At 37.7% G+C, this 27,901-nt stretch overlaps 1 protein-coding gene across 2 annotated transcripts in view; it reads left to right on the top strand.

Annotated features, from left to right (window-relative positions):
• Positions 1–27,901, top strand: part of RAB5A (RAB5A, member RAS oncogene family) — a 42,577-nt gene that overhangs the window by 9,370 nt on the left and 5,306 nt on the right. The window contains exons 3-4 of one of the 2 annotated variants that reach the window (XM_068545856.1): positions 26,520–26,671; positions 26,979–27,101. In XM_068545856.1, the coding sequence (XP_068401957.1) occupies positions 26,520–26,671; positions 26,979–27,101 (275 nt within the window). The remainder of the gene's footprint in view (positions 1–26,519; positions 26,672–26,978; positions 27,102–27,901) is intronic. The other variant, XM_068545857.1, reaches the window with a different exon arrangement.

Here is a 27,901-nt window from a genome sequence, read left to right as displayed (position 1 = left end):
TTCCATACACATACAAATATGAGATTTTTAGAAATTTCATGTGATGTCTGAAACATTTATATTAACATATTTCCATACAAATAACCCAATGAAAGTTTAGTATTAGTTGTTTTGTTTGTTTTTTTATACTGCAGGTTCTTACTAGGCATCAATTTTATACACATCAGTGTATACATGTCAATCCCAATCGCCCAATTCAGCACACCACCATCCCCACCCCACTGCAGTTTTCCCCCCTTGGTGTCCATATGTCCGTTCTCTACATCTGTGTCTCAACTTCTGCCCTGCAAACTGGCTCATCTGTACCATTTTTCTAGGTTCCACATACATGCGTTAATATACGATATTTCTGTTTCTCTTTCTGACTTACTTCACTCTGTATGACAGTCTCTAGATCCATCCACGTCTCAACAAATGACTCAATTTCGTTCCTTTTCATGGCTGAGTAATATTCCATTGTATATATGTACCACATCTTCTTTATCCATTCGTCTGTCGATGGGCATTTAGGTTGCTTCCATGACCTGGCTATTGTAAATAGTGCTGCAATGAACATTCGGGTGCATGTGTCTTTTTGAATTACGGTTTTCTCTGGGTATATGCCCAGTAGTGGGATTGCTGGGTCATATGGTAATTCTATGTTTAGTTTTTTAAGGAACCGCCATATTGTTCTCCATAGTGGCTGTATCAATTTACATTCCCACCAACAGTGCAAGAGGGTTCCCTTTTCTCCACACCCTCTCCAGCATTTGTTGTTTGTAGATTTTCTGATGATGCCCATTCTAACAGGGGTGAGGTGACACCTCATTGTAGTTTTGATTTGCATTTCTCTAATAATTAGTGATGTTGAGCATCTTTTCATGTGCTTCGTGGCCGTCTGGATGTCTTCTTTGGAGAAATGTCTCTTTAGGTCTTCTGCCCATTTTTGGATTGGGGTGTTTGTTTCTTTAATATTGAGCTGAATGAGCTGTTTATATATTTTGGAGATTAATCCTTTGTCCGTTGATTCATCTGCAAATATTTTCTCCCATTCTGAGGGTTGTCTTTTCGTCTTGTTTATGGTTTCCTTTGCTGTGCAAAAGCTTTGAAGTTTCATTAGGTCCCACTTGTTTATTTTTGTTTTTATTTCCGTTACTCTAGGAGGTGGATCAAAAAAGATCTTGCTGTGATTTATCTCAAAGAGTGTTCTTCCTATGTTTTCCTCTAACAGTTTTATAGTGTCCAGTCTTAGATTTAGGTCTCTAATCCATTTTGAGTTTATTTTTGTGTATGGTGTTAGGGAGTATTCTAATTTCATTCTTTTACATGTAGCTAGCTGTCCAGTTTTCCCAGCACCACTTATTGAAGAGACTGTCTTTTCTCCACTGTATATCTTTGCCTCCTTTGTCATAGATTAGTTGACCATAGGTGCGTGGGTTAATCTCTGGGCTTTCTATCTTGTTCCATTGATCTATGTTTCTGTTTTTGTGCCAGTACCATATTGTCTTGATTACTGTAGCTTTGTAGTATAGTCTGAAGTCAGGGAGTCTGATTCCTCCAGCTCCGTTTTTTTCCCTCAAGACTGCTTTGGCTATTCGGGGTCTTTTGTGTCTCCATACAAATTTTAAGGTGATTTGTTCTAGCTCCGTAAAAAATGCCATTGGTAATTTGATAGGGATTGCATTGAATCTGTAGATTGCTTTGGGTAGTATACTCATTTTCACAATGTTGATTCTTCCAATCCAAGAACATGGTATATCTCTCCATCTGTTGGTATCATCTTTAACTTCTTTCATCAGTGTCTTATAGTTTTCTGCCTACAGGTCTTTTGTCTCCCTAGGTAGGTTTATTCCTAGGTATTTTATTCTTTTTGTTGCAGTGGTAAATGGGAGTGTTTCCTTAATTTCTCTTTCAGATTTTTCATCATTAGTGTATAGGAATGCAAGAGATTTCTGTGCATTAATTTTGTATCCTGCAACTTTACCATATTCATTGATTAGCTCTAGCAGTTTTCTGGTGGCAGTTTTAGGATTCTCTATGTATAGTATCATGTCATCCGCAAACAGTGACAGTTTTACTTCTTCTTTTCCAATTTGTATTCCTTTGATTTCTTTTTCTTCTCTGATTGCCGTGGCTAGGACTTCCAGAACTATGTTGAATAATAGTGGTGAGAGTGGACATCCTTGTCTCGTTCCTGATCTTAGGGGAAATGCTTTTCAGTTTTTCACCGTTGAGAATGATGTTTGCTGTGGGTTTGTCATATATGGCCTTTATTATGTTGAGGTAGGTTCCCTCTATGCCCACTTTCTGGAGAGTTTTTATCAGAAATGGGTGTTGAATTTTGTCGAAAGCTTTTTCTGCATCTATTGAGATGATCATATGGTTTTTATTCTTCAATTTGTTAATATGGTGTATCACATTGATTGATTTGCGTATATTGAAGAATCCTTGCATCCCTGGGATAAATCCCACTTGATCGTGGTGTATGATCCTTTTAATGTGTTGTTGGATTCTGTTTGCTAGTATTTTGTTGAGGATTTTTGCATCTATATTCATCAGTGATATTGGTCTGTAATTTTCTTTTTTTGTAGTGTCTTTGTCTGGTTTTGGTATCAGGGTGAGGTTGGCCTCATAGAATGAGTTTGGGAGTGTTCCTTCCTCGGCAATTTTTGGGAAGAGTTTGAGAAGGAAGGGTGTTAGCTCTTGTCTAAATGTTTGATAGAATTCACCTGTGAAGCCATCTGGTCCTGGACTTTTGTTTGTTGGAAGATTTTTTTTTTTTTAATATTTTTAAATTATTTATTTATTTATTTTATTTTTGGCTGTGTTGGGTCTTCGTTTCTGTGCAAGGGCTTTCTCCAGTTGTGGCAAGCGGGGGCCACTCTTCATCGCGGTGCGCGGGCCTCTCACTATCGCGGCCTCGCCCGCTGCGGAGCACAGGCTCCAGATGCGCAGGCTCAGCAATTGTGGCTCACGGGCCCAGTTGCTCCGCGGCATGTGGGATCCCCCCAGACCAGGGCCCGAACCCATGTGCCCTGCATTGGCAGGCGGACTCGCAACCACTGCGCCACCAGGGAAGCCCTGTTGGAAGATTTTTAATCACAGTTTCAATTTCATTACTTGTGATTGGTCTGTTCATATTTTCTGTTTCTTCCTGGTTCAGTCTTGGAAGGTTATACCTTTCTAAGAATTTGTCCATTTCTTCCAGGTTGTCCATTTTATTGGCATAAAGTTGCTTGTAGTAGTCTCTTAGGATGCTTTGTATTTCTGCGGTGTCTGTTGTAACTTCTCCTTTTTCATTTCTGATTTTATTGATTTGAGTCCTCTCCCTCTTTTTCTTGATGAGTCTGGCTAATGGCTTATCGATTTTGTTTATCTTCTCAAAGAACCAGCTTTTAGTTTTATTGATCTTTGCTATTGTTTTCTTTGTTTCTATTTCATTTATTTCTGCTCTGATCTTTATGATTTCTTTCCTTCTGCTAACTTTGGGTTTTGTTTGTTCTTCTTTCTCTAGTTTCTTTAGGTGTAAGGTTAGATTGTTTACTTGAGATTTTTCTTGTTTCTTTAGGTAGGCTTGTATAGCTATAAACTTCCCTCTTAGAACTGCTTTTGCTGCATCCCATAGGTTTTGGGTCGTCGTGTTTTCATTGTCATTTGTCTCTAGGTATTTTTTTATTTCCTCTTTGATTTCTTCAGTGATCTCTTGGTTATTTAGTATCGTATTGTTTAGCCTCCATGTGTTTGTCTTTTTTACGTTTTTTTCTCTGTAATTCATTTCTAATCTCATAGCGTTGTGGTCAGAAAAGATGCTTGATATGATTTCAATTTCCTTAAATTTACTGAGGCTTGATCTGTGACCCAAGATGTGATCTATCCTGGAGAATGTTCCGTGCGCACTTGAGAAGAACGTGTAATCTGCTGTTTTTGGATGGAATGTCCTATATATATCAATTAAATCTATCTGCTCTATTGTGTCATTTAAAGCTTCTGTTTCCTTATTTATTTTCATTTTGGATGATCTGTCCATTGGTGTAAGTGAGGTGTTAAAGTCCCCCACTATTACTGTGTTACTGTCGATTTCCTCTTTTATGGCTGTTAGCAGTTGCCTTATGTATTGAGGTGCTCCTATGTTGGGTGCATATATATTTATAATTGTTATATCTTCTTCTTGGATTGATCCCTGGATCATTATGTAGTGTCCTTCCTTGTCTCTTGTAACATTCTTTATTTTAAAGTCTATTTTATCTGATATGAGTATTGCTACTCCAGCTTTCTTTTGATTTCCATTTGCATGGAATATCTTTTTCCATCCCCTCACTTTCAGTCTGTATGTGTCCCTAGGTCTAAAGTGGGTCTCTTGTAGACAGCATATATATGGGTCTTGTTTTTGTATCCATTCAGCCAGTCTATGTCTTTTGGTTGGGGCATTTAATCCATTCACGTTTAAGGTAATTATCGATATGTATGTTCCTATGACCATTTTCTTAATTGTTTTGGGTTTGTTTTTGTAGGTCCTTTTCTTCTCTTGTGTTTCCCACTTAGAGAAGTTCCTTTAGCATTTGTTGTAGAGCTGGTTTGGTGGTGCTGAATTCTCTTAACTTTTGCTTGTCTGTAAAGCTTTTGATTTCTCCATCAAATCTAAATGAGATCCTTGCTGGGTAGAGTAATCTTGGTTGTAGTTTCTTCCCTTTCATCACTTTAAGTATATCATGCCACTCCCTTCTGGCTTGCAGATTTTCTGCTGAGAAATCAGCTGTTAACCTTATGGGAGTTCCCTTGTATGTTATTTGTCGTTTTTCCCTTGCTGCTTTCAATAATTTTTCTTTGTCTTTAATTTTTGCCACTTTGATTACTATGTGTCTCGGCGTGTTTCCCCTTGGGTTTATCCTGTATGGGACTCTCTGCGCTTCCTGGACTTGGGTGGCTATTTCCTTTCCCATGTTAGGGAAGTTTTCGACTATAATCTCTTCAAATATTTTCTCTGGTCCTTTCTCTCTCTCTTCTCCTTCTGGGACCCCTATAATGCGAATGTTGTTGCGTTTAATGTTGTCCCAGAGGTCTCTCAGGCTGTCTTCATTTCTTTTCATTCTTTTTTCTTTAGTCTGTTCCGCAGCAGTGAATTCCACCATTCTGTCTTCCAGGTCACTTATCCGTTCTTCTGCCTCAGTTATTCTCCTATTGATTCCTTCTAGTGTAGTTTTCATTTCAGTTATTGTATTGGTCATCTCTGTTTGTTTGTTCTTTAATTCTTCTAGGTCTTTGTTAATCATTTCTTGCATCTTCTCAATCTTTGCCTCCATTCTTATTCCGAGGTCCTGGATCATCTTCACTATCATTATTCTGAATTCTTTTTCTGGAAGGTTGCCTAGCTCCACTTCATTTAGTTGTTTTTCTGGGGTTTTTTCTTGTTCCTTCATCTGGTACGTAGCCCTCTGCCTTTTCATCTTCTCTGTCTTTCTGTAACTGTGGTTTTTCGTCCACAGGCTGCAGGATTGTAGTTTTTCTTGCTTCTGCTGTCTGCCCTCTGGTGGTTGAGGCTATCTAAGAGGCTTGATGGGAGGCTCTGGTGGTGGGTAGAGCTGACTGTTGCTGTGGCGGTCAGAGCTCAGTAAACCTTAATCCACTTGACTGTTGATGGGTGGGGCTGGGTTCCCTCCCTGTTGCTGTGGCGGTCAGAGCTCAGTAAAACCTTAATCCACTTAACTGTTGATGGGTGGGGCTGGGTTCCCTCCCTGTTGGTTGTTTTGCCTGAGGCAACCCAACACTGGAGCCTACCCGTGCTCTTTGGTGGGGTTAATGGCAGACTCTGGGAGGGCTCACGCCAAGGAGAACTTCCCAGAACCTCTGCTGCCAGTGTCCTTATCCCCACAGTGAAACAGAGCCACCACCCGCCTCTGCAGGAGACCCCCCAACACCAGCAGGTAGGTCTGGTTCAGTCTCCCCCGGGGTCACTGCTCCTTCCCCTTGGTCCCGATGCACACATTACTTTGTGTTTGCCCTCCAAGAGTGGGGACTCTGTTTCCTCCAGTCCTGTCAAAGTCCTGCAATCAATTCGCACTAGGCTTCAAAGTCTGATTCTCTAGGAATTCCTCCTCCCGTAGCCGGACCCCCAGGTTGGGAAGCCTGACGTGGGGCTCAGAACCTTAACTCCAGTGGGTGGACTTCTGTGGTATGAGTGTTCGCCAGTCTGTGAGTCACCCACCCAGCAGTTATGGGATTTGATTTTACTCTGATTGCGCCCCTCCTACCGTCTCACTGTGGCTTCTCCTCTGTCCTTGGATGTGGGGTATCCTCCTTGGTGAAGTCCAGGGTCTTCCTGTCCAGCAGCCAGTTCGGCTTTTGATTTTTGATCATTGGCTATTTTGATGTAAACATGAACTGCAACTACCAAATTACTAAATTCCTCAAGATGAGAGTGAAGTCACATACTGGATTTTGAGAATAAGAAATAATCCTTACCTGGAAGACAGAATGGTGGAATTCACTGCTGCGGAACAGACTAAAGAAAAAAGAATGAAAAGAAATGAAGACAGCCTGAGAGACCTCTGGGACAACATTAAACGCAACAACATTCGCATTATAGGGGTCCCAAAAGGAGAAGAGAGAGAGAAAGAGCCGGAGAAAATATTTGAAGAGATTATAGTCGAAAACTTCCCTAACATGGGAAAGGAAATAGCCACCCAAGTCCAGGAAGCGCAGAGAGTCCCATACAGGATAAACCCAAGGAGAAACACGCCGAGACGCATAGTAATCAAAATGGCAAAAATTAAAGACAAAGAAAAATTATTGAAAGCAGCAAGGGAAAAACGACAAATAACATACAAGGGAACTCCCATAAGGTTAACAGCTGATTTCTCAGCAGAAAATCTGCAAGCCAGAAGGGAGTGGCATGATATACTTAAAGTGATGAAAGGGAAGAACCTACAACCAAGATTACTCTACCCGGCAAGGATCTCATTTAGATTTGATGGAGAAATCAAAAGCTTTACAGACAAGCAAAAGCTAAGAGAATTCAGCACCACCAAACCAGCTCTACAACAAATGCTAAAGGAACTTCTCTAAGTGGGAAACACGAGAAAAGAAAAGGACCTACAAAAACAAACCCAAAACAATTAAGAAAATGGTCATAGGAACATACATATCGATAATTACCTTAAACGTGAATGGATTAAATGCCCCAACCAAAAGACACAGGCTTGCTGAATGGATACAAAAACAAGACCCATATATATGCTGTCTACAAGAGACCCACTTTAGACCTAGGGACACATACAGACTGAAAGTGAGGGGATGGAAAAAGATATTCCATGCAAATGGAAATCAAAAGAAAGCTGGAGTAGCTATACTCATATCAGATAAAATAGACTTTAAAGTAAAGAATGTTACAAGAGACAAAGAAGGACACTGCATAATGATCCAGGGATCAATCCAAGAAGAAGATATAACAATTGTAAATATATATGCACCCAACATAGGAGCACCTCAATACATAAGGCAACTGCTAACAGCCATAAAAGAGGAAATCGACAGTAACACAATAATAGTGGGGGACTTTAACACCTCACTTACACCAATGGACAGATCATCCAAAATGAAAATAAATAAGGAAACAGAAGGTTTAAATGACACAATAGACCAGATAGATTTAATTGATATATATAGGACATTCCATCCAAAAACAGCAGATTACACGTTCTTCTCAAGTGCGCACGGAACATTCTCCAGGATAGATCACATCTTGGGTCACAGATCAAGCCTCAGTAAATTTAAGGAAATTGAAATCATATCAAGCATCTTTTCTGACCACAATGCTATGAGATTAGAAATGAATTACAGGGAAAAAAACGTAAAAAAGACAAACACATGGAGACTAAACAATACGTTACTAAATAACCAAGAGATCACTGAAGAAATCAAAGAGGAAATAAAAAAATACCTAGAGACAAATGACAATGAAAACACGACGACCCAAAACCTATGGGATGCAGCAAAAGCAGTTCTAAGAGGGAAGTTTATAGCTATACAAGCCTACCTAAAGAAACAAGAAAAATCTCAAGTAAACAATCTAACCTTACACCTAAAGAAACTAGAGAAAGAAGAACAAACAAAACCCAAAGTTAGCAGAAGGAAAGAAATCATAAAGATCAGAGCAGAAATAAATGAAATAGAAACAAAGAAAACAATAGCAAAGATCAATAAAACTAAAAGCTGGTTCTTTGAGAAGATAAACAAAATCGATAAGCCATTAGCCAGACTCATCAAGAAAAAGAGGGAGAGGACTCAAATCAATAAAATCAGAAATGAAAAAGGAGAAGTTACAACAGACACTGCAGAAATACAAAGCATCCTAAGAGACTACTACAAGCAACTTTATGCCAATAAAATGGACAACCTGGAAGAAATGGACAAATTCTTAGAAAGGTATAACCTTCCAAGACTGACCCAGGAAGAAACAGAAAATATGAACAGACCAATCACAAGCAATGAAATTGAAACTGTGACTAAAAATCTTCCAACAAACAAAAGTCCAGGACCAGATGGCTTCACAGGTGAATTCTATCAAACATTTAGACAAGAGCTAACACCCTTCCTTCTCAAACTCTTCCCAAAAATTGCCGAGGAAGGAACACTCCCAAACTCATTCTATGAGGCCAACCTCACCCTGATACCAAAACCGGACAAAGACACTACAAAGAAAGAAAATTATAGACCGATATCACTGATGAATATAGATGCAAAAATCCCCAACAAAATACTGGCAAACAGAATCCAACAACACATTAAAAGGATCATACAACACGATCAAGTGGGATTTATCCCAGGGATGCAAGGATTCTTCAATATACGCAAATCAATCAATGTGATACACCATATTAACAAATTGAAGAATAAAAACCATATGATCATCTCAATAGATGCAGAAAAAGCTTTTGACAAAATTCAACACCCATTTCTGATAAAAACTCTCCAGAAAGTGGGCATAGAGGGAACCTACCTCAACATAATAAAGGCCATATATGACAAACCCACAGCAAACATCATTCTCAGTGGTGAAAAACTGAAAGCATTTCCTCTAAGATCAGGAACGAGACAAGGATGTCCACTCTCACCACTATTATTCAACATATTTCTGGAAGTCTTAGCCACGGCAATCAGAGAAGAAAAAGAAATAAAAGGAATACAAATTGGAAAAGAAGAAGTAAAACTGTCACTGTTTGCGGATGACATGATACTATACATAGAGAATCCTAAAACTGCCACCAGAAAACTGCTAGAGCTAATTAATGAATATGGTAAAGTTGCTGGATACAAAATTAATGCACAGAAATCTCTTGCATTCCTATACACTAATGATGAAAAATCTGAAAGAGAAATTATGGAAACACTCCCATTTACCATTGCAACAAAAAGAATAAAATACCTAGGAATAAACCTACCTAGGGAGACAAAAGACCTGTAGGCAGAAAACTATAAGACACTGATGAAAGAAATTAAAGATGATACCAACAGATGGAGAGATATACCATGTTCTTGGATTGGAAGAATCAACATTGTGAAAATGACTATACTACCCAAAGCAATCTACAGATTCAATGCAATCCCTATCAAATTACCAATGGCATTTTTTACGGAACTAGGACAAATCATCTTAAAATTTGTATGGAGACACAAAAGACCCCGAATAGCCAAAGCAGTCTTGAGGGAAAAAAACGGAGCTGGAGGAATCAGACTCCCTGACTTCAGACTATACTACAAAGCTACAGTAATCAAGACAATATGGTACTGGCACAAAAACAGAAACATAGATCAATGGAACAAGATAGAAAGCCCAGAGATAAACCCACGCACCTATGGTCAACTAATCTGTGACAAAGGAGGCAAAGATATACAGTGGAGAAAAGACAGTCTCTTCAATAAGTGGTGCTGGGAAAACTTGACAGCTAGCTACATGTAAAAGAATGAAATTAGAATACTCCCTAACACCATACACAAAAATAAACTCAAAATGGATTAGAGACCTAAATCTAAGACTGGACACTATAAAACTCTTAGAGGAAAACATAGGAAGAACACTCTTTGAGATAAATCACAGCAAGATCTTTTTTGATCCACCTCCTAGAGTAACGGAAATAAAAACAAAAATAAACAAGTGGGACCTAATGAAACTTCAAAGCTTTTGCACAGCAAAGGAAACCATAAACAAGACGAAAAGACAACCCTCAGAATGGGAGAAAATATTTGCAGATGAATCAACGGACAAAGGATTAATCTCCAAAATATATAAACAGCTCATTCAGCTCAATATTAAAGAAACAAACACCCCAATCCAAAAATGGGCAGAAGACCTAAAGAGACATTTCTCCAAAGAAGACATCCAGACGGCCACGAAGCACATGAAAAGATGCTCAACATCACTAATTATTAGAGAAATGCAAATCAAAACTACAATGAGGTGTCACCTCATACCAGTTAGAATGGGCATCATCAGAAAATCTACAAACAACAAATGCTGGAGAGGGTGTGGAGAAAAGGGAACCCTCTTGACTGTTGGTGGGAATGTAAATTGATACAGCCACTATGGAGAACAATATGGAGGTTCCTTAAAAAACTAAACATAGAATTACCATATGACCCAGCAATCCCACTACTGGGCATATACCCAGAGAAAACCGTAATTCAAAAAGACACATGCACCCGAATGTTCATTGCAGCACTATTTACAGTAGCCAGGTCATGGAAGCAACCTAAATGCCCATCGACAGACGAATGGATAAAGAAGATGTGGTACATATATACAATGGAATATTACTCAGCCATGAAAAGGAACGAAATTGAGTCATTTGTTGAGACGTGGATGGATCTAGAGACTGTCATACAGAGTGAAGTAAGTCAGAAAGAGAAAAACACATATCGTATATTAACGCATGTATGTGGAACCTAGAAAAATGGTACAGATGAGCCAGTTTGCAGGGCAGAGGTTGTAGAGAACGGACATATGGACACCAAGGGGGGAAAACTGCGGTGGGGTGGGGATGGTGTTGTGCTGAATTGGGCGATTGGGATTGACATGTATACACTGATGTGTATAAAATTGATGCCTAATAAGAACCTGCAGTATAAAAAAACAAAGAAAACAACTAATACTAAACTTTCATTGGGTTATTTGTATGGAAATATGTTAATATTAAATGTTTCAGATATTCCATGAAATTTCTAGAAATCTTATATGTTCTGGTATAATGTTATAAGTCATAATCCTAGTTATTACCTTAAAATGTATATCTCAGAAATAACTAATTTTCTTGTCAACTGCATTATTATGAACTTTCATCAAATTTTTAACTGTGGTCACTTTTAAGTCTTTTGTCATTTACAGACAGTTCTGTGTGTACTCTGATGCTTTTGCAAATATGTTCCTATAAAAGGGTTTCATCTTTAAGAAATTCATGGAAAAGACTCTGGCAAGTACAGGTTTCTGGTAACTGACTGTACTGCTGAACTGAATGAATAAGCATTTTCAGAACTCTAATGAAAAACTGATGAACTCATAAAAGTGCTAACAAAAGATCAAGATGAAAAAGAAAAATTTAATTACATGGGACTGAGTGAACTGATGAGGATGAGTATAATTTTTGTGACTTTCTGTCTGAATTAAAAAAAAAAAAAAATCCAACAAGGACTCAGTGGCAAAGAATATACAAATCAATTTTCACTCCAAAGTAAAGGAGCTGTTACAGTGGAGGATTACTGGACTGAATGTCAATATTATGACATAGTATGAGTGTGTTTCATGTTTGGTAATTGCAATCATTGTTGCTTTTGTTGTGGTCATCCATGTACAATGCTTGGTGTCAGTCTATTTATCTCTTGTAAAAATAAAATACAGTGTGTGTGTGTGAAAAAAAAAATAATGCTTAGTGTTTTACAAGTGTTGCAAAACAGTATTTGAGGGAAGTGCTGGTGAACAACATTCACCCTCTTTTCCAGGTAATATAGATGAGGAAGGGTAACAGCAGGATGAGGAACCAGTCATTTGTGGGTTTTTAGCCTGTTTGCAAAGCTGAAGATAGCAGGCACTCTTTGGATTCAAAAAGAAGAGATACTGTGATGATATGGGACTGTAGTCACTCTAATTATCAGACACCTTCAGCGTTTCTCAGTTAAAAAAATAGTTATTTAGGGACTTAAGTGGTTCAGTGGTTAGGACTCCTGCTTCCACTGCCAGCGGGTGCGGGTTCGATCCCTGGTTGGGGAATTAAGATCCCACATGCCATGTAGCACGGCCAAGAAATTTAAAAAAAAAAAAAAAAAAAAAAGTTATTTATCCTCACATAGAACGAGAGCCAGGAGGGGTTCCACTTAGTTGATATCAATTCTATTTGAGGTGTAACGTGAATGTATCTTGGACACATAGGGTACTTTAATATTAGAGGGCTTGAACTTGAATTTAGACAATCCTAACTTTCTCATCTATTGTATTCATAAGTAATTTGTAAATTTTAGAAAAATGTGACTTCAAGGAAATACAGGGTAATTTTAGGATAGCTTGTAAGGTAATTTTTAAGTTAGTTACATGTCATATGATGCAGTCATAGAACTTATACGGCATTCTCACAGTGTCATCTGGACCTTACCATAGCTATATGAGGAAATACTAATCTTATAGATGAGGAAACTGAGGCAACAAAAGTGATTTGCCTGAGGTTTTGCAACTAAGTGACAGCTGGGATTAAAGACAGATCTTTCTTCATTGCCACCTGTATTCTGGAATTGATAAAGTTTAGGGTCAGGATATGCATGACATAAGCATTCTGTTATAAAATGTGTGGTACTTGGCAGGTACGGAGCCCCTTATATATTGATTTATTGATATAAGGAAAATAATGTGAAAGTATTTTTTTTTTTTTTTTTAAGGTTTCCTGACATCCTGAGAGGTAATTAGTCTTCCACTCAGGAGCACTTTTTTTTTTTTTTTAATTGTATAACTATATATACATTTTTTTAAAATTTATTTATTGATTTATGGTTGTGTTGGGTCTTCGTATCTGTGCGAGGGCTTTCTCTAGTTGTGGCAAGCGGGGGCCACTCTTCATCGCGGTGCGTGGGCCTCTCACGATCGCGGCCTTTCTTGTTGCGGAGCACAGGCTCCAGACGCGCAGGCTTAGTAATTGTGGCTTACGGGCCCAGTTGCTCCGCGGCATGTGGGATCTTCCCAGACCAGGGCTCGAACCCGTGTCCCCTGCATTGGCAGGCAGACTCTCAACCACTGCGCCACCAGGGAAGCCCCAATGTGAAAGTATTTTTAAATAAAAATTCAAATCACTCATGTTCCAAAGTGAGCACCACTGTGTTCATTTTAATGCCATCCACATGTATCACATTTGTATTATTTCATTGATTTGTCCTTATAAGTCAAATCTCAAATGGTTGACATCGAAAAGTCTCCCTCCTATCTTCTACCCACTTAGTTCTTTTTCCCAGAGGTAGTGTTACTTTGTCCTTGCAAAGTTACTATTATATTTAAATCTGTGTATTTTCTCCTTTTTATGCAATTTGAAACATACCAGACCTACTGTAGTATACTTTTTATTTTTCACTTTAATACTGTCCCAGTTATCTACTGCTCAGAAACGAACCCAAAGCTTAGTCATTTAAAACAATTATTATCTCTTTTGTTTCTGGGGGTTGAGTGGGCTTAGGTGATTTTCTGATGTCATGGGTGGCAGTCAGTGCTGGGGCTAGAATCATCTCAACACATCTGGCAGCTTATTCTGGCTATTGGTTGGGACCTCAGCTGGGGCTGTCAGCCAGAACACCTGCATGTGGCCTTGCCACCTGGTTTGGGTTTCCTCACAGCATGATGGCTGGGTTCAAACATGAATATCCCCAAAATACCAGGCAGAGGCTGGGTAGCTTTTTATGACCTACCCCCCCAGAAGTTCACATAGATAGCGTCAATTATGTTCATATCACAGGCTTGTACAGATTTGAGGAAAGAATGTCAGTGTCATGTTGTAACAAGAATGTGTGTGAAATCTTATGGCCATCTTGGAAAATACAATCTGATTTTTCATATCATTTTATGAAGAGCATCCTCATTTTTCTTGGCTGTATCAGCATTCCTTTGAATGGGTCACAATCAATATGCTTTATCAGTTCTAGTTTCAGATTTGCACATTGTTTTATATTTTGGGGCGTTAACAGCGCTGCATTGAATAATTTAATTCGTAGTCATTTCTCACATATTCCAAGTATTTCTGTAACATAAATTCCTCGAAGTTGACTGCTGTGTCTTAGGTTATATACTTTTGTAATTCTGATACATTTTTCCCCACTGCCCTCCAACCAGCAATGCACAGAATGCCTGTTACCCTATTTTACTAACTCAGGGTAGTGTCATACTTACAGATCTTTGCCATGCTTATGTACATTGATCTCTGCATTTTTTAATGTATATTTTTCCCATAATAGGGGCGAGGTCAAGCATCTTTTCATATTTTTAGAGCCCATTATGTTTCCATTCTCTGTGAACTATTTATAACTTCATGATATTTTTATATAGAATCATTTATAATAGTCCTGCTATTGTATTGTTTCATTTATTAATGATAATACTCAATATCTGTATTGTATTATATTGTATTCATACTAATTTTAGTAACTGACAGTCTCCTATTTTTTAACTATATCCTTATTGTTAGACATATAATGTTTGCATTTTTGTTTGCTGTTTTAGGTAATCATCTAATAGTGGATGTATTCTTGGAATTTTTTCTTCTCTGGACTTATTTCTGTAGGATCAATTTCTAGATGTGGTTACTGAACCAAAGTAATTTTATTTAATGATTATGGAATCAAAGGGATTCCAGTCTCTTCATCACTTTTTTCTTCCCTTAAAGATAGATATTTGCAATTTCTTTGAGCCTTGCTTGGCATAGATAATTGTATTCTGGGATTACAGGTTTCCTGTAATTGTTACTCTGGGGCTTAGTCTTCTCTGTCTCTTCTGCCTTCTTTAGCTTGCCTTTTTCCAGTCTTATATTGTAAAATACTCAGATATCAGAACTTTTATTTTAAGCTCACTTAGTGGATAGGCTTATTGCTAAGCATTAAAAGAGTCACTTTCAAGGCCAGTAATTTTTTTAAAGTCTGGTAGATTTCCTTGAGACTTGGGAAGTATTAAGTGCTAGGTTCTTAAACCAAATGGAGAAGGGATATCACTAAGGAGAAGGGGGAAAGAGGCCTCCTTTGCAAAATAGCCAGGGCACAATCCTTGCACATTATCTTTGATTTTCTTTAGTTTGAAAATTATATGCCTGGGTGTAGAATTATCAGCATTTCTCTTTCTTGGTGTTCTCTGAGCTTCCTGGATCTGTAATTTGGTGTCTGACATTATTTTGGGGAAATTCTACATCTTTATTGCTTCACATATTCTATTCCTTTCTTCTCCTTCTGGTATTCCCGTTATGAATATAGTACACCTTTTGTACTTGTCCCACAGTCCTTGGATATTCTGTTCAGTGTTTTTCAGTCTTTATTCTCTTTATATTTCAGTTTTGAAGGTTACTATTGATAGACCTCAAGGTCTGAGGTTCTTTCCTCAGCCATGTCCAGTTATCTAATAAGCCCATCAAAGGCATTCTTTATTTCTCTTGTGGTGTTTTTGACCTCTGGCAATTTTGGGGTGTTCTTAAGATTTCCATTTCTCTGCTGACATTGTCCATCTATTCTTGTTTTCTGTCTTTACCATTAGGGTCCTTAGCACATTAGTCCTAGTTGTTTTAAATTCCCAGTCTGGTAACTCCAGCATCTCTGCTGTTCCTGGTTCTGATGCTTGCTCTGTCTCTTCAAACTGTGTTTTGCCTTTTAGTATGCCTTGTGATTTTTCTTGCTAGGTGGAGATGATATAGTGGGTAAAAGCAAGTGCCATAAATAGGCCTTTAGTAGTGCAGTAAAGAGTTGTGTGTGTTGGGGGGGGACCATTCTGTAGTCCTGTGATTAGGTCTGTCTTTTAGTGAGCCTGTTTGTCTAAACAGTGAACTTCACAAGTGGTCATCAGTTTTTTTCTCCCCCCCCCCCTTAGATGAGACAGGATGGCTAGAATGGGCTGGAATTAGAGATTTCCGTTCTCCCACATGGAAGGATAGAACTGGCTTGAGTTGGATATTTCTTCCCCCAAGCCAGTTAAGAGTCTGATAATACTCCAACAGGTTATTCTCGGATTAACTAGTTTCTCATGGGGACAGGCTTTGTTAAGAACATGGTAGTCTGGTTTATTGCAAAATGGTTCCTTTTCCTCTTACCTTGCCAGAAGCAGGCAGGGATTTTTCTCTGTTATGTACTGTGAGAACCTGATCAAGTTCCTGGATGTAAAACTCACAGAAGTGTGGTGCCCCCTTCCTCCCCCATGGCTGGTGGGTTCCCCTGGAGTTTTTAACTCAGATTTGTCCATACCTAACCTCCAGCAATTTGTCAATTACAGTTTCCTACACCAGCACTGGTTTCCTCAGGTTTCTGCTCTTATGTGTTGTGGTTTTCTGTATCCACCTGGCTTGTCTTTCCAACTTGGGGGACAACAGATTGCCCTGTGACCTCACTTCTTTTTAGATCTAAGAATAACTGTTGATTTTTCAGTTTATTTAGCTTTTCATTTGTCAGGATGGAGTGGTGACTTCTAAGTTCCTTGTATGCAGAACCAGAAGTCATCTTTGCTTGCACATTATAGGAATTTTTTAAAGTACTGTTTAAACTATTTAACAAAGTATCTGTTGTCCATAAATGTCTTTCATGGACATATATCCCTTAAAGCTGAGTTAATTTCATTAACTTTTTCTCTTGATGTTTGTTGGGGAGCATTTGTCTGATACTAGCTAATAGCTTGTAACAACTTCTCCCCTTTCTCCCATTTCTTCACCTTTCCTCTTTGTGACGTGTGCCTTCATTCTGCTTCCCAATTTAGTATTTGGAACATGATTGTTATATAAAACCAGTCAGGTGAGTAAAGACTTTAAGGATTGTGCCCTTGGTGTGGTAACCACAGACTCTCAGCCTTGAAGGTTCAAATATTGGTTTTATCAGTTCATTCTAGGGTGATTGGGTTTGGGGTACTAACTTAATACTAACCAAGTTCAAACTCCTACAACTAATTTTAAAACAGTGTACATTAATGTACTATCAGAAATACTAGTATGATAATGTTCAGCTAATGACACGTGACTAGCTTATGTCCTGGCTAGTAGATTCCCTTAGAAGAGTTGGGTGTCCTTTAAGAGTAACTGTCAAGCTATGATAGTAAAGGAAAAACACATTGACCTCTGTTATTCCTATATTATTTCTGAAAAAAATTGCATGAATTAGTCTTTTTAAAAGTATATCTTCCTCCTAAATAATGTTGGAGAAAAACTGATCCTCATTTTGCATGACTTCATGCAGACTTCTTTATGTATCATTAACATTTTCCAAGATTGCATTCATTTGGCAACAATTATCTTTAGATGTTGCTTTAATGATTTTTGTTGTGATAAAATACACATAATAAAAATTTTACAGTTTTAGCCATTTTAAGTGTGCAGTTTTATGGCATTAGGTATAGTCACATTGTTGTGCAAACTCATGTCCATCTTCAGAACTTTTTTATCTTGCCCAACTGAAACCCTATCCATTAAACAATAACTCCCTATTTCCCCACTCCGCCCCCCACCTGTGGCAAATACCATCCTACTTTCTGTCTCTGAATTTGACTACTCTGGGAACCTCACTCATATAAGAGAAATTATACGATAGTGTCCTTTTATGACTGGCTTTTTTCACTTAGCATGTCATCAAGGTTCATCCATCTTGTAAACGTGTCAAAATTTTCTTCCTTTTTAAGGCAGAATAATATTCCATTTTATGTATATACAACATTTTGCTTATTCTTTCATCCTTCGATGGACTCCTGGGTCTCTTCCACCTTTTGGCTATTGTGAATAACGCTGCTGTGAACATTGGTGTACAAATATCTTTCACATCTTTTGGACATATATCTGGAAGTGGAATTGTTGGATCATATGGAAATTCTGTGTTTAGTATTTTTGAAGAACTTCTATACCGTTTTCCACAGTGGCTGCACCATTTTACATTCCCACCATCAGTGCACAAGGGTTTCAATTTCTCCATATCCTGGGAACTCTTTGTTTTCCGTTTTGATAATAGCTATTCTAATGGGTGTGAAGTGGTATCTCATTGTGGTATTGATTTGCGTTTTCCTATTAGTTAGTGATGCTGAGCATCGTTTCATGTGCTTCTTGGCCATTTGTGTGTGTGTGTGTGTGTGTGTTTGCCATGCTGCACGGCCTGTGGGATCTTCGTTCCCTGACCAGGGATTGAACCTGGGCCCCAGCAGTTAAAGTGCCAAGTCTTAACCACTGGACCACCAGGGAATTCCCAGCCATTTATCTTTGGAGAAATGTTTATTAAAGTCCTTTGTCCATTTTTTTAATTGGGTAGTTTGGGTTTTTGTGTTGCTAAGTTGTAGGAGTTTTGTATATATTCTGGATATCAGTCCTTATCAGATGCTTACTGGTCTTTGAGTTCAATATGATGAGTATTTATATAGATCATCTCATAAGTTGGATTTACTTTGGGAATATGGCCATCTTTTTATTTTTTTATTTTTTATTTTTTGGTTGATTAATTTATGGCATATTTGTTTTTGAACTTTTGAATTTTATTTTATTTATTTTTTTATAGAGCAGGTTCTTATTAGTTATCCATTTTATACATATTAGTGTATATATGTCAGTCCCAATCTCCCAATTCATTACACCACCATGACCCCCTGCACCACTTTTCCCCCTTGTTGTCCATACGTTTCTTCTCTACATCTGTGTCTCTATTTCTGCCCTGCAAACCGGTTCATCTGTACCATTTTTCTAGGTTCCACATACATGCGTTAATATACGATATTTGTTTTTCTCTTTCTGACTTACTTCACTCTGTATGACAGTCTCTAGATCTGTCCACGTCTCTACAAATGACCCAATTTCATCCCTTTTTATGGCTGAGTAATATTCCATTGTATGTATATACCACATCTTTATCCATTTGTCTGTCAGTGGGCATTTAGGTTGCTTCCATGACCTGGCTATTGTAAATAGTACTGCAATGAACATTGGGGTGCATGTGTCTTTTTTTTAAAAAAAAAAACATCTTTATTGGAGTATAATTGCTTTACAATGGTGTGTTAGTTTCTGCTTTATAACAAAGTGAATCAGCTATACATATACATATATCCCCATATGTCTTCCCACTTGCGTCTCCCACCCTCCCTATCCCACCCCTCTAGGTGGTCACAAAGCACCAAGCTGATCTCCCTGTGCTATGCGGCTGCTTCCCACTAGCTATCGGTTTCACGTTTGGTAGTGTATATATGTCCATGCCACTCTCTCACTTTGTCCCAGCTTACCCTTTCCCCTCCCCATGTCCTCAAGTCCATTCTCTAGTAGGTCTGCGTCTTTATTCCTGTACTGCCCCTAGGTTCTTCATGACCTTTCTTGTGTTTTTTTTGGATTCCATAAATATGTGTTAGCATACGGTATTTGTTTTTCTCTTTCTGACTTACTTCACTCTGTATGACAGACTCTAGGTCCATGCACCTCACTACAAATAACTCAATTTCATTTCTTTTTATGGCTGAGTAATATTCCATTGTATATATGTGCCACATCTTCTTTATCCATTCATCTGTCGATGGACATTTAGGTTGCTTCCATGTCCTGGCTATTGTAAATAGAGCTGCAGTGAACATTGTGGTACATGACTCTTTTTGAATTATGGTTTTCTCAGGGTATATGCCCAGTAGTGGGATTGCTGGGTCATATGGTAATTCTATTTTTAGTTTTTTAAGGAACCTCCATACTGTTCTCCATAGTGGCTGTATCAATTTACATTCCCACCAACAGTGCAAGAAGATTCCCTTTTCTCCACACCCTCTCCAGCATTTGTTGTTTGTAGATTTTCTGATGGTGCCCATTCTAACTGGTGTGAGGTGATAGATACCTCATTGTAGTTTTGATTTGCATTTCTCTAATAATTAGTGATGTTGAGTAGCTTTTCATGTGCTTCTTGGCCATCTGTGTGGCCATCTTTTATATATGATCTCTATATTAAATTTTTACTTTGTTGCCAGGCTTTTGGAGTGTTTTCTGTTTGGGCTTAATCACTGTGTACGCTTTCCTTTCTGCCCCAATCTATTTTTATCACCTTTCTTACCTTCCTCCTTGTGTTAGTTGAACTTAACTTCCAAGAATATGTGGTCTTCATCTTCTTTGCTGCCATGGTCTGTTGGGTACTCTCTTCTATACAAATATACAATTGAAAATAAAAAATGGCCTCAGCTTTTATTTTGGCTGTTGTTGGCTTTTAGACCATCCATACATTCTTTTTTTAAAGATTTATCATTTATTTATTATTTATTTATTTTATTTATTCTTGGCTGCTTTGGGTCTTAGTTGCGGCATGCAGGATCTTTCGTTGCGGCTTGCAGGCTCTTCATTGTGGCGCGTGGGCTTCTCTAGCTGCAGCGCACGGGTTCCAGAGCGCGTGAGCCCTGTAGTTTGCGGCACACGTGCTCTCTTGAGGCGCGTGAGCTCAGTAGTTGTGGTGCGCGGGCTTAGTTGCCCTGTGGCATGTGGGATCTTAGTTCCCTTACCAAGGATCGAACCCACCTACCCTGCATTGTAAGGTGGATTCTTACCACTGCACCACCAGGGAAGTCCCGTAGACCAGGGGTCCCCAACCCCTGGGCTGCAAACCGGTAACGGTCCGTGACCTGTTAGGAACCGAGCCGCACAGCAGGAGGTGAGCGGCAGGCAAGCAAGCGAAGCTTCATCTGCTGCTCCCCGTCGTTCCCCATGGCTCGCATTACCTCCTGAACCCGTCTCCCCCAATCTGTGGAAAAATTGTCTTCCATGAAACTGGTCCCCGGAGCCAAAATGGTTGGGGACCACTGCCATAGACCATCCATATATCCTTGTCTGTGTCCGATTTTATCATCTGAAGTCAGTGCTCATCTGTCTGATAAAATTCATTATATTGTATTATAATACTACTGCCACTGATACTCATTTTCCCAGCAAACCAATTTCTGCCTTCACAGATAACTTTGATACCTTGTTCTTGATGACACTTGGTCAGTTTCTGCCATCTTTCTCCCTGAAGTTTGATCCAGATCCATCAAACTCAACCATTGAATTACTTGGCTCTAAAAACCTTTGCTTCCCCTACACATCGCTTCCAAACAACCTCTAACTTGGATTTTATGATCACAAGCCCCTGATCAGCATCTGAGATGTTGAACAAGGCTCTTCCCCTCCCTAACAACTATATCCTTTCAATTTTAATAGGGCATCAAATCCACCACTTCCGTGCAAGTTTAATGTAAGGGAGAACATAGTCATGGAAAAAAAAATTATATATATAATATGTGTGTGTGTATGTATGTATATGGGGTTTTTTGGGTTTTTTTTACTTTTTGGCAATTGAGGTCATTTTATTAGTATTTTAAATTTAGTTGCTTCTTAATACTTAACCAAGGCATCAGTGCCTTTTCACTTATACATTAGGTTACTTCTTATTATTAAATACAAAAATACTTTGAACTTAAAGGTGTGTTCTCCCTACGCTTCTGCTCCCATATCATCTTTTAAGGATTCCATGAGATATTAGGTTAACATATAGAGTTTTCATGGCTTTGCCACATGTTGGCAAAATTATTTCAAAACAGTTATACAGTATCTCCAGCAGAGCATGAGTTTTTGCTACACTCTTTTATTTTCATTTTTTAATTTTGCTAAGTTAAGGGATAATACTTAACTATTTTTGCTGTGAGGATGATTTCATTGATTACTAGTGGTGTTGATTTTTTTCTGTGTTACATGCCTTTTGTGGATTTTCTTACACATTTATCTTTGATGCTTTTGGAGTTATCTTAAGATTTATACGAGCTTTCTACATATTAAAAATTAATCTCATAACATCCACTATAGAAATTTTTCTAAATGGGTTTGTCCCTGTGTTTTGAGTGTATGATACATGTTTTACAAACCTGAAGTCTTTAATTTTTATATAATCAAACCTGATAGTCTTATAGGATTTTTTGGTCAGTTCTAATAAAGTAATTCTTTCCGATCAAATTTGATAAAATAATAAGTTGAGGGTTGGGGTGATATTGGTTCCTTGATATTTTCCTTTTTTGCCCTTCTGTTTAGTTCATGTAGAATCATTTTAGGTGTTAGTTTAAACTTTTTTTTATGAGTTGTTAACCTTTGGTTAATGCTATTGATTTTGGATGTTCTTTCCCTTGCCCAGTGTATTGCAGTGTCTCCTCCTTGCTTACTGTTTATCAAGGTCTTACACATTATAGGCCTTTGGTGTTTGCAGATTTAACATTTACAGTTTCACCAACTCTCAGCTGACCCCAAGGTCTGACATTCAGTAATTTGTAGTTTTGCTAAGACTGAAGTGTTACTTGCTTGCTGCCAAGCTTGCAAATAGGAACTGATCATGGAAGCCCAAAGAGGGAGCCTATTAGACAGGCCAGCACCTGCATCTCAACGCAGCTTTGTTTTTCTTTACTTGTCGTCGCGTACACAGTAACTCTTGAAGTGATAAAAGCTGTTTCTTTGTGAAATATGGGCCCGAAAAGAAAACCAACTGCTAGTGCTGGTGATGGAAGTGAAGAGAAAATGAAGAGGTCTAAGAAAGTGATGGTTCTTAGCCAGAAAATAGACGTTTTGGATAAATTAAAGTGGTTTTGCAGATTCAGGTAAGTTGGTGGTTGGTTAATGTTGTTACAGTATTTATGTAGTAGTTTATATTTTGAGTGCTAGAATTTATTTTTACAGCTTTGTAAATGACTAGTAATGTACTTTTAGAAGCATCGAGGATTTGAAGATGTCAGCTATACTTCGCTGACTTTTATGGGGGAAGTTAAATACTTTGGTAGTATTTGAAAACTTGAGAACTTTGGGAAATCTTGATGGTCTTTGTGGTATATAATGTTTATAATACTGGGTTATCCTATTCCCATAATATTTCTGCCCTTGTGGCACTACAGCACTTCTAAGTAGTTCTAATGTGTTTTTGATTGTACCCTAAAACTCATTCCACTGGCCTCTAATATTGGTCTTTTTTCTCCTCCCCCCCCCCCAATTATGCTCTTTTTATCATATCACATTAACAGTATGGTGTTACCCAGGTAAAAAGATCTTGTTGGTACTTTGAGATTGTGTTTGTTACATAATAACTTGAGTAGAGAGAGGCCTTTTGAATTACCTATTTTTTCCCATTTGGGAACTGTATCTAGTCAAAATAGCCCCCAAATAGTTGTACATATCTTTCACGGACTTCAGCAAACTTTTTGGACATTTATATGAACTGAGATTTATTTTAGATATTGAATATGGACAAGAATAGCTAGTTTCTCAAGGAACTTCCCAGTCTAGGAGAAGATAATGTAAACCAGTGTGATTATAAAGTGTGAAACATGTTCTTGCATAGGGAACTCTGGAAGCACAAAGGTAGGACCTGCTTAAAAGGGTGTGATGAAGGATGGCTTCGGAGAGGAGTTGAGTGAATTGATTGTCCTTGTTCTTTGTTAATTTGATAGGGATCCAGTCTCCTCCCAGCATAACACTGAAATTTGGTCACTGCCTGTGTATTGTAAGGCTGTTTCTTTGATCTGTTCCAGCCAATTTAAAGAATTTACTATCTGCTTTATTTTAGCTGACGCCTTTGGATTTTCATTTCAGTCTTCTTGCCTCTTCCAAATAATGTCTCTTTCCAATAATTTATTACTTTAATTATTATAAGAATATCTGAAGTGATATTACATAATCGTTACGGTGGACATTCTCTTCTTGTTTCTAGGTTTAGAGAGATTGCCTAAGAGCTTTGTGCAAAATGCAGGTTTCAGGCTTAAGGATAGAATGGACACTTGATACATTTTTCTTTTAATTTATTTTATTTATTTATTATTTTTGGCTGTGTTGGGTCTTCGTTGCTGCACGTGGGCTTTCTCTAGTTGCAGCGAGTGGGGGCTACTCTTCGTTGTGGTGTGCAGGCTTCTCATTGCAGTGGCTTCTCTCGCTGTGGAGCACAGGCTCTAGGCGGGCGGGCTTCAGTTGTTGTGGCTCGCGGGCTCCAGAGCGCAGGCTCAGTAGTTGTGGCGCATGGGCTTAGTTGCTCCGCGGCATGTGGGGTCTTCCCGGACGAGGGCTAGAACCCGTGTCCCCAGCATTGGCAGGCAGATTCTTAACCACTGTGCCACCAGGGAAGCCCGACACTTGATAAATTTTAAGGAAGAATTCTGCGTGTATATTAGGAATATTGACTCAAATGCCCTTTTGTAATTTATTTAAATAACGCATGATTTTTCTTTTTTAGCCTACTGGTGTAATAGCTTTATATTTCTGAAAGAAGTGGTCATTGGCTGTTATTCTTTTAATATATTGGTTGGAATTTCTTTTCCTGTATCTTGTCACTTTTGTACGTGCCTTTATAAAAAAGAATTGGTATCCTTTTGTGACATCTTTAACTGGTTTGAGAATCAGATTATATTTCCTTTAAGGCAGCATAATTAATAGTTCTTTCCCTAAGCCTAGAATTGACTTATGGAAGTGTAAATGAATCTTTTTGCTACCAGTGTACTTTGTGGTTATGGAACAGAGAAAACAAAGTTTGAATGCAAATTATAATCCAGTTTTTTTCAAGTTGCATCAAACTATACTTGAGAAAGGGATTATATTTTGTGATCCATTCCTTACCTTTTATCCCCTTTTGTTAAAAAAGGAGTTCTGTCTTAGGGCTTAATTTTAAGTGTTTAAAAATACTGATTCTGCATGAGAACTTTTCGTGACTGGGAAAAAGTGACACAGTACTTTCTTGGTATCCTTTATCATAAATACAGGATTTTTTAAAATGGATATTTTTGCTAATTTTGGACGGTAAAAGAAGTTTGAATTGGAGTATATTTTAAATATGACTAGCCAATTGTGAGAATTCACAGAACCCTTAATAGAATTAACTCAAGATAAAGAAATTTCCAATCATGAAGGTTACAAAATTGAGAAGATTATAGTTTGTTGATACCAAAGCCAGTACAGCAGTCAGTTGACCTAATAAAAATAGCACAGAAGATAAATGTTATGTCTAATATGAAAGAAATGTAAATCAAATTAGACTTGGTTTATTCAGCACATTGGTATTAACTAGTAAATCTCTTAAGATTGACATCGCTCGTAAACTGCTACAATTTACAGGATTGGATCATAATTCTCTTGCATGGGAGGACAGAGTTTTTGAAAACTTTATAGCTTAATTCTATGCCAGTTTCAGAGGAGTTGAATACACCTTGAGCTGAAAGAAAAAGGAAGGAGCATACCAACTAATATTGAGTGATAGAGCAGCAGGGTTTAACTACTAAAGTTAATGAAGGAAAGGAACTGTAAGGTGTGCTTACTGTTGGCCAGCATGCTGGGGAAAATGGCTGTGTGTAGTTCTGTGGTGCAGCTAACAACATTTAAAAACTTACTCTAAGAGTTATATTTTAAAGTTCAATTCACTTGATTATAATGTACCTCTTATAAATCAATTTCTTATTTTCAGAAGTATCCATGTGGTGTCTTTCCTGATGTTTATTCTTAGAGCCAAGAGAATCATACTTATAATAGACATTTTACTTCATATTGTTCTCAGGAAGCAATTGAGAAAATAAATGATACAGTAATTCTTTGCAAGATGTGACAGCAATCTCTTAATTTTAAAAGAAGGAATATCATTATAAAATGCTACTTTCTTATTAAGATTAAAGTCTCAGAAAAGAACAGATGGAAAAAGTACAAATCACAAAATCCATAAGGCAAGGAATGAAAGCTAGGAGTTAATATTGAATCTCTATTAAACATTAAACACTAAACATAAACACATTAAACATAAAACATTAACACTTAATTAAAATTAAGTCTAGGTTGAGGTAATAACGATTACAAAAATTAGTGTCGATGTTTTGATGGAATAATATAAAAAATATATTGATTAGTGGTAATGGACTGGGACTAAATTCCCAGATTATGCCAATTAAACCCAGGAGAATGGAGCAAGAGGTATGCTGTTGTCAGTATAGATGGTAGTTATAGGTATGCTGATCCACCTTCCCCCCGTGCTTTCAAGAATATCAGTATATATATTTCTTAAATCATGTGACAATTTAAAGTTTTTAAATACACAATTTGTAAAACAATTTAAGAACTTTAAAAAACTTATTTAATATTACAACACACTTTTTAAGAATGTAGGAAACACTTTCAAGCTGTGATTTTACTATGAAGGTTTTATATGTAAGCATATATTTATCTAGCTTTGAAGCATAGATCTTACAGGTATTTAAAGCCACTATTAACTGTGGGTATGCAGTATATCAGGTTTCTAGGTGTTTTTCTGTAGTATTAAAATATTAGTAGGAAAATGATAAACTTATTGCAGACATTTTCTTCTTTCAGCTGCTTTTCTAACCCAAACGGTGTGTCTTGATGACACAACAGTAAAGTTTGAAATATGGGATACAGCTGGTCAAGAACGATACCATAGCCTAGCACCAATGTACTACAGAGGAGCACAAGCAGCCATAGTTGTATACGATATCACAAACGAGGTAAGTGGAAATGCATTCTACAGTGAAACTTGTTTGAATATCCGTTTTTGGTATTCAGAATTTCAATTATAGAAAAGATTTTTTCTTAATCTTTTTTTGTTAGCCAAGCGTGACATTTCTGCCAAAGCTTTTATGAAATAGAGAGGCTGATTTTAAAAAATAAGATGCAGTTGTCTCAGCTACTACAGTAGTGCTAAGAATTGCTTTCCAGGAGTCACACTGGACAGTCTTTAAAGCCTCGCCTCACAGACACGCTCCCTAGCCATTCTTTGAGCCTGTGCCGAATAGCTGTTTCTTTGTTTCCCAGGAGTCCTTTGCCAGAGCCAAAAACTGGGTTAAAGAGCTTCAGAGGCAGGCCAGCCCTAACATTGTTATAGCTTTGTCAGGAAACAAGGCTGACCTCGCAAATAAAAGAGCTGTCGATTTCCAGGTATGTTGAATTTAACTTTCACTTGGAGGCGCATATTTTTCTTCTGTACCCACACTTGAATTACAGTTACAATTTTAAAACGTTGCAAATGATAGAAAATTTTTAGACAGATGTGTACTATGTAATAAAATCTCATGATAAACTTGAACTTTTAAATATCTTTATTTAATTGTAATATATAAGTTGATTCAAAGATTTTGTTGACCTAAACAATTACAAAAGAAGTAATTGTTCACAAACAGTGTGGAAATATATAAAGCAAAAGGTGATTGCCTCCTACCCTAATCCCTCCAACCCCACGTATACTTTAGTATCCTTCCTAACTTTTTTTATCTACCTATATATATATCACCACACATATACATACCTACATACACACATACATATATGTGGTGGTTCTTAAAAGGGCCTTCAAAAATAAAAGCTTTAAAAAATCCGGTGTGTATGTTATCTAATATAGCTAATTAAGAGTGTTCCCAGCTGCAAAATAAAGTACAGTCATTTAAAATAAAGCAATGTCTCTAGTTAGACATTTTAAAACTTGCCCTCCTCTGGCTCTTCAGCTTCTCTACCAGAGAAGTTTGGTTGTGGCCATTATATGTATAATATCAGTGATGTAACGTTAATGTTCTTTTTTGATGATGGAGTACACGTACTGGGAGAAAGGGCACTAATATTTCTTGCACCATTAGGTAGTAAACTGAGCATCTACACATGTGGTTTCATTTAATTCTGGTGACAACCATGTGAGGTATAGTATCTATTACTCTTTCTAAGATAGTTACCTCCTCAGCATAGAG

This window comes from Eschrichtius robustus, chromosome 6 (assembly GCF_028021215.1).
Source record: "Eschrichtius robustus isolate mEscRob2 chromosome 6, mEscRob2.pri, whole genome shotgun sequence".
NCBI classification, from domain to species: domain Eukaryota; kingdom Metazoa; phylum Chordata; class Mammalia; order Artiodactyla; family Eschrichtiidae; genus Eschrichtius; species Eschrichtius robustus.
Note: the sequence above shows the minus strand (reverse complement) of the source record. Positions and strands in the feature narration are given on the sequence as shown.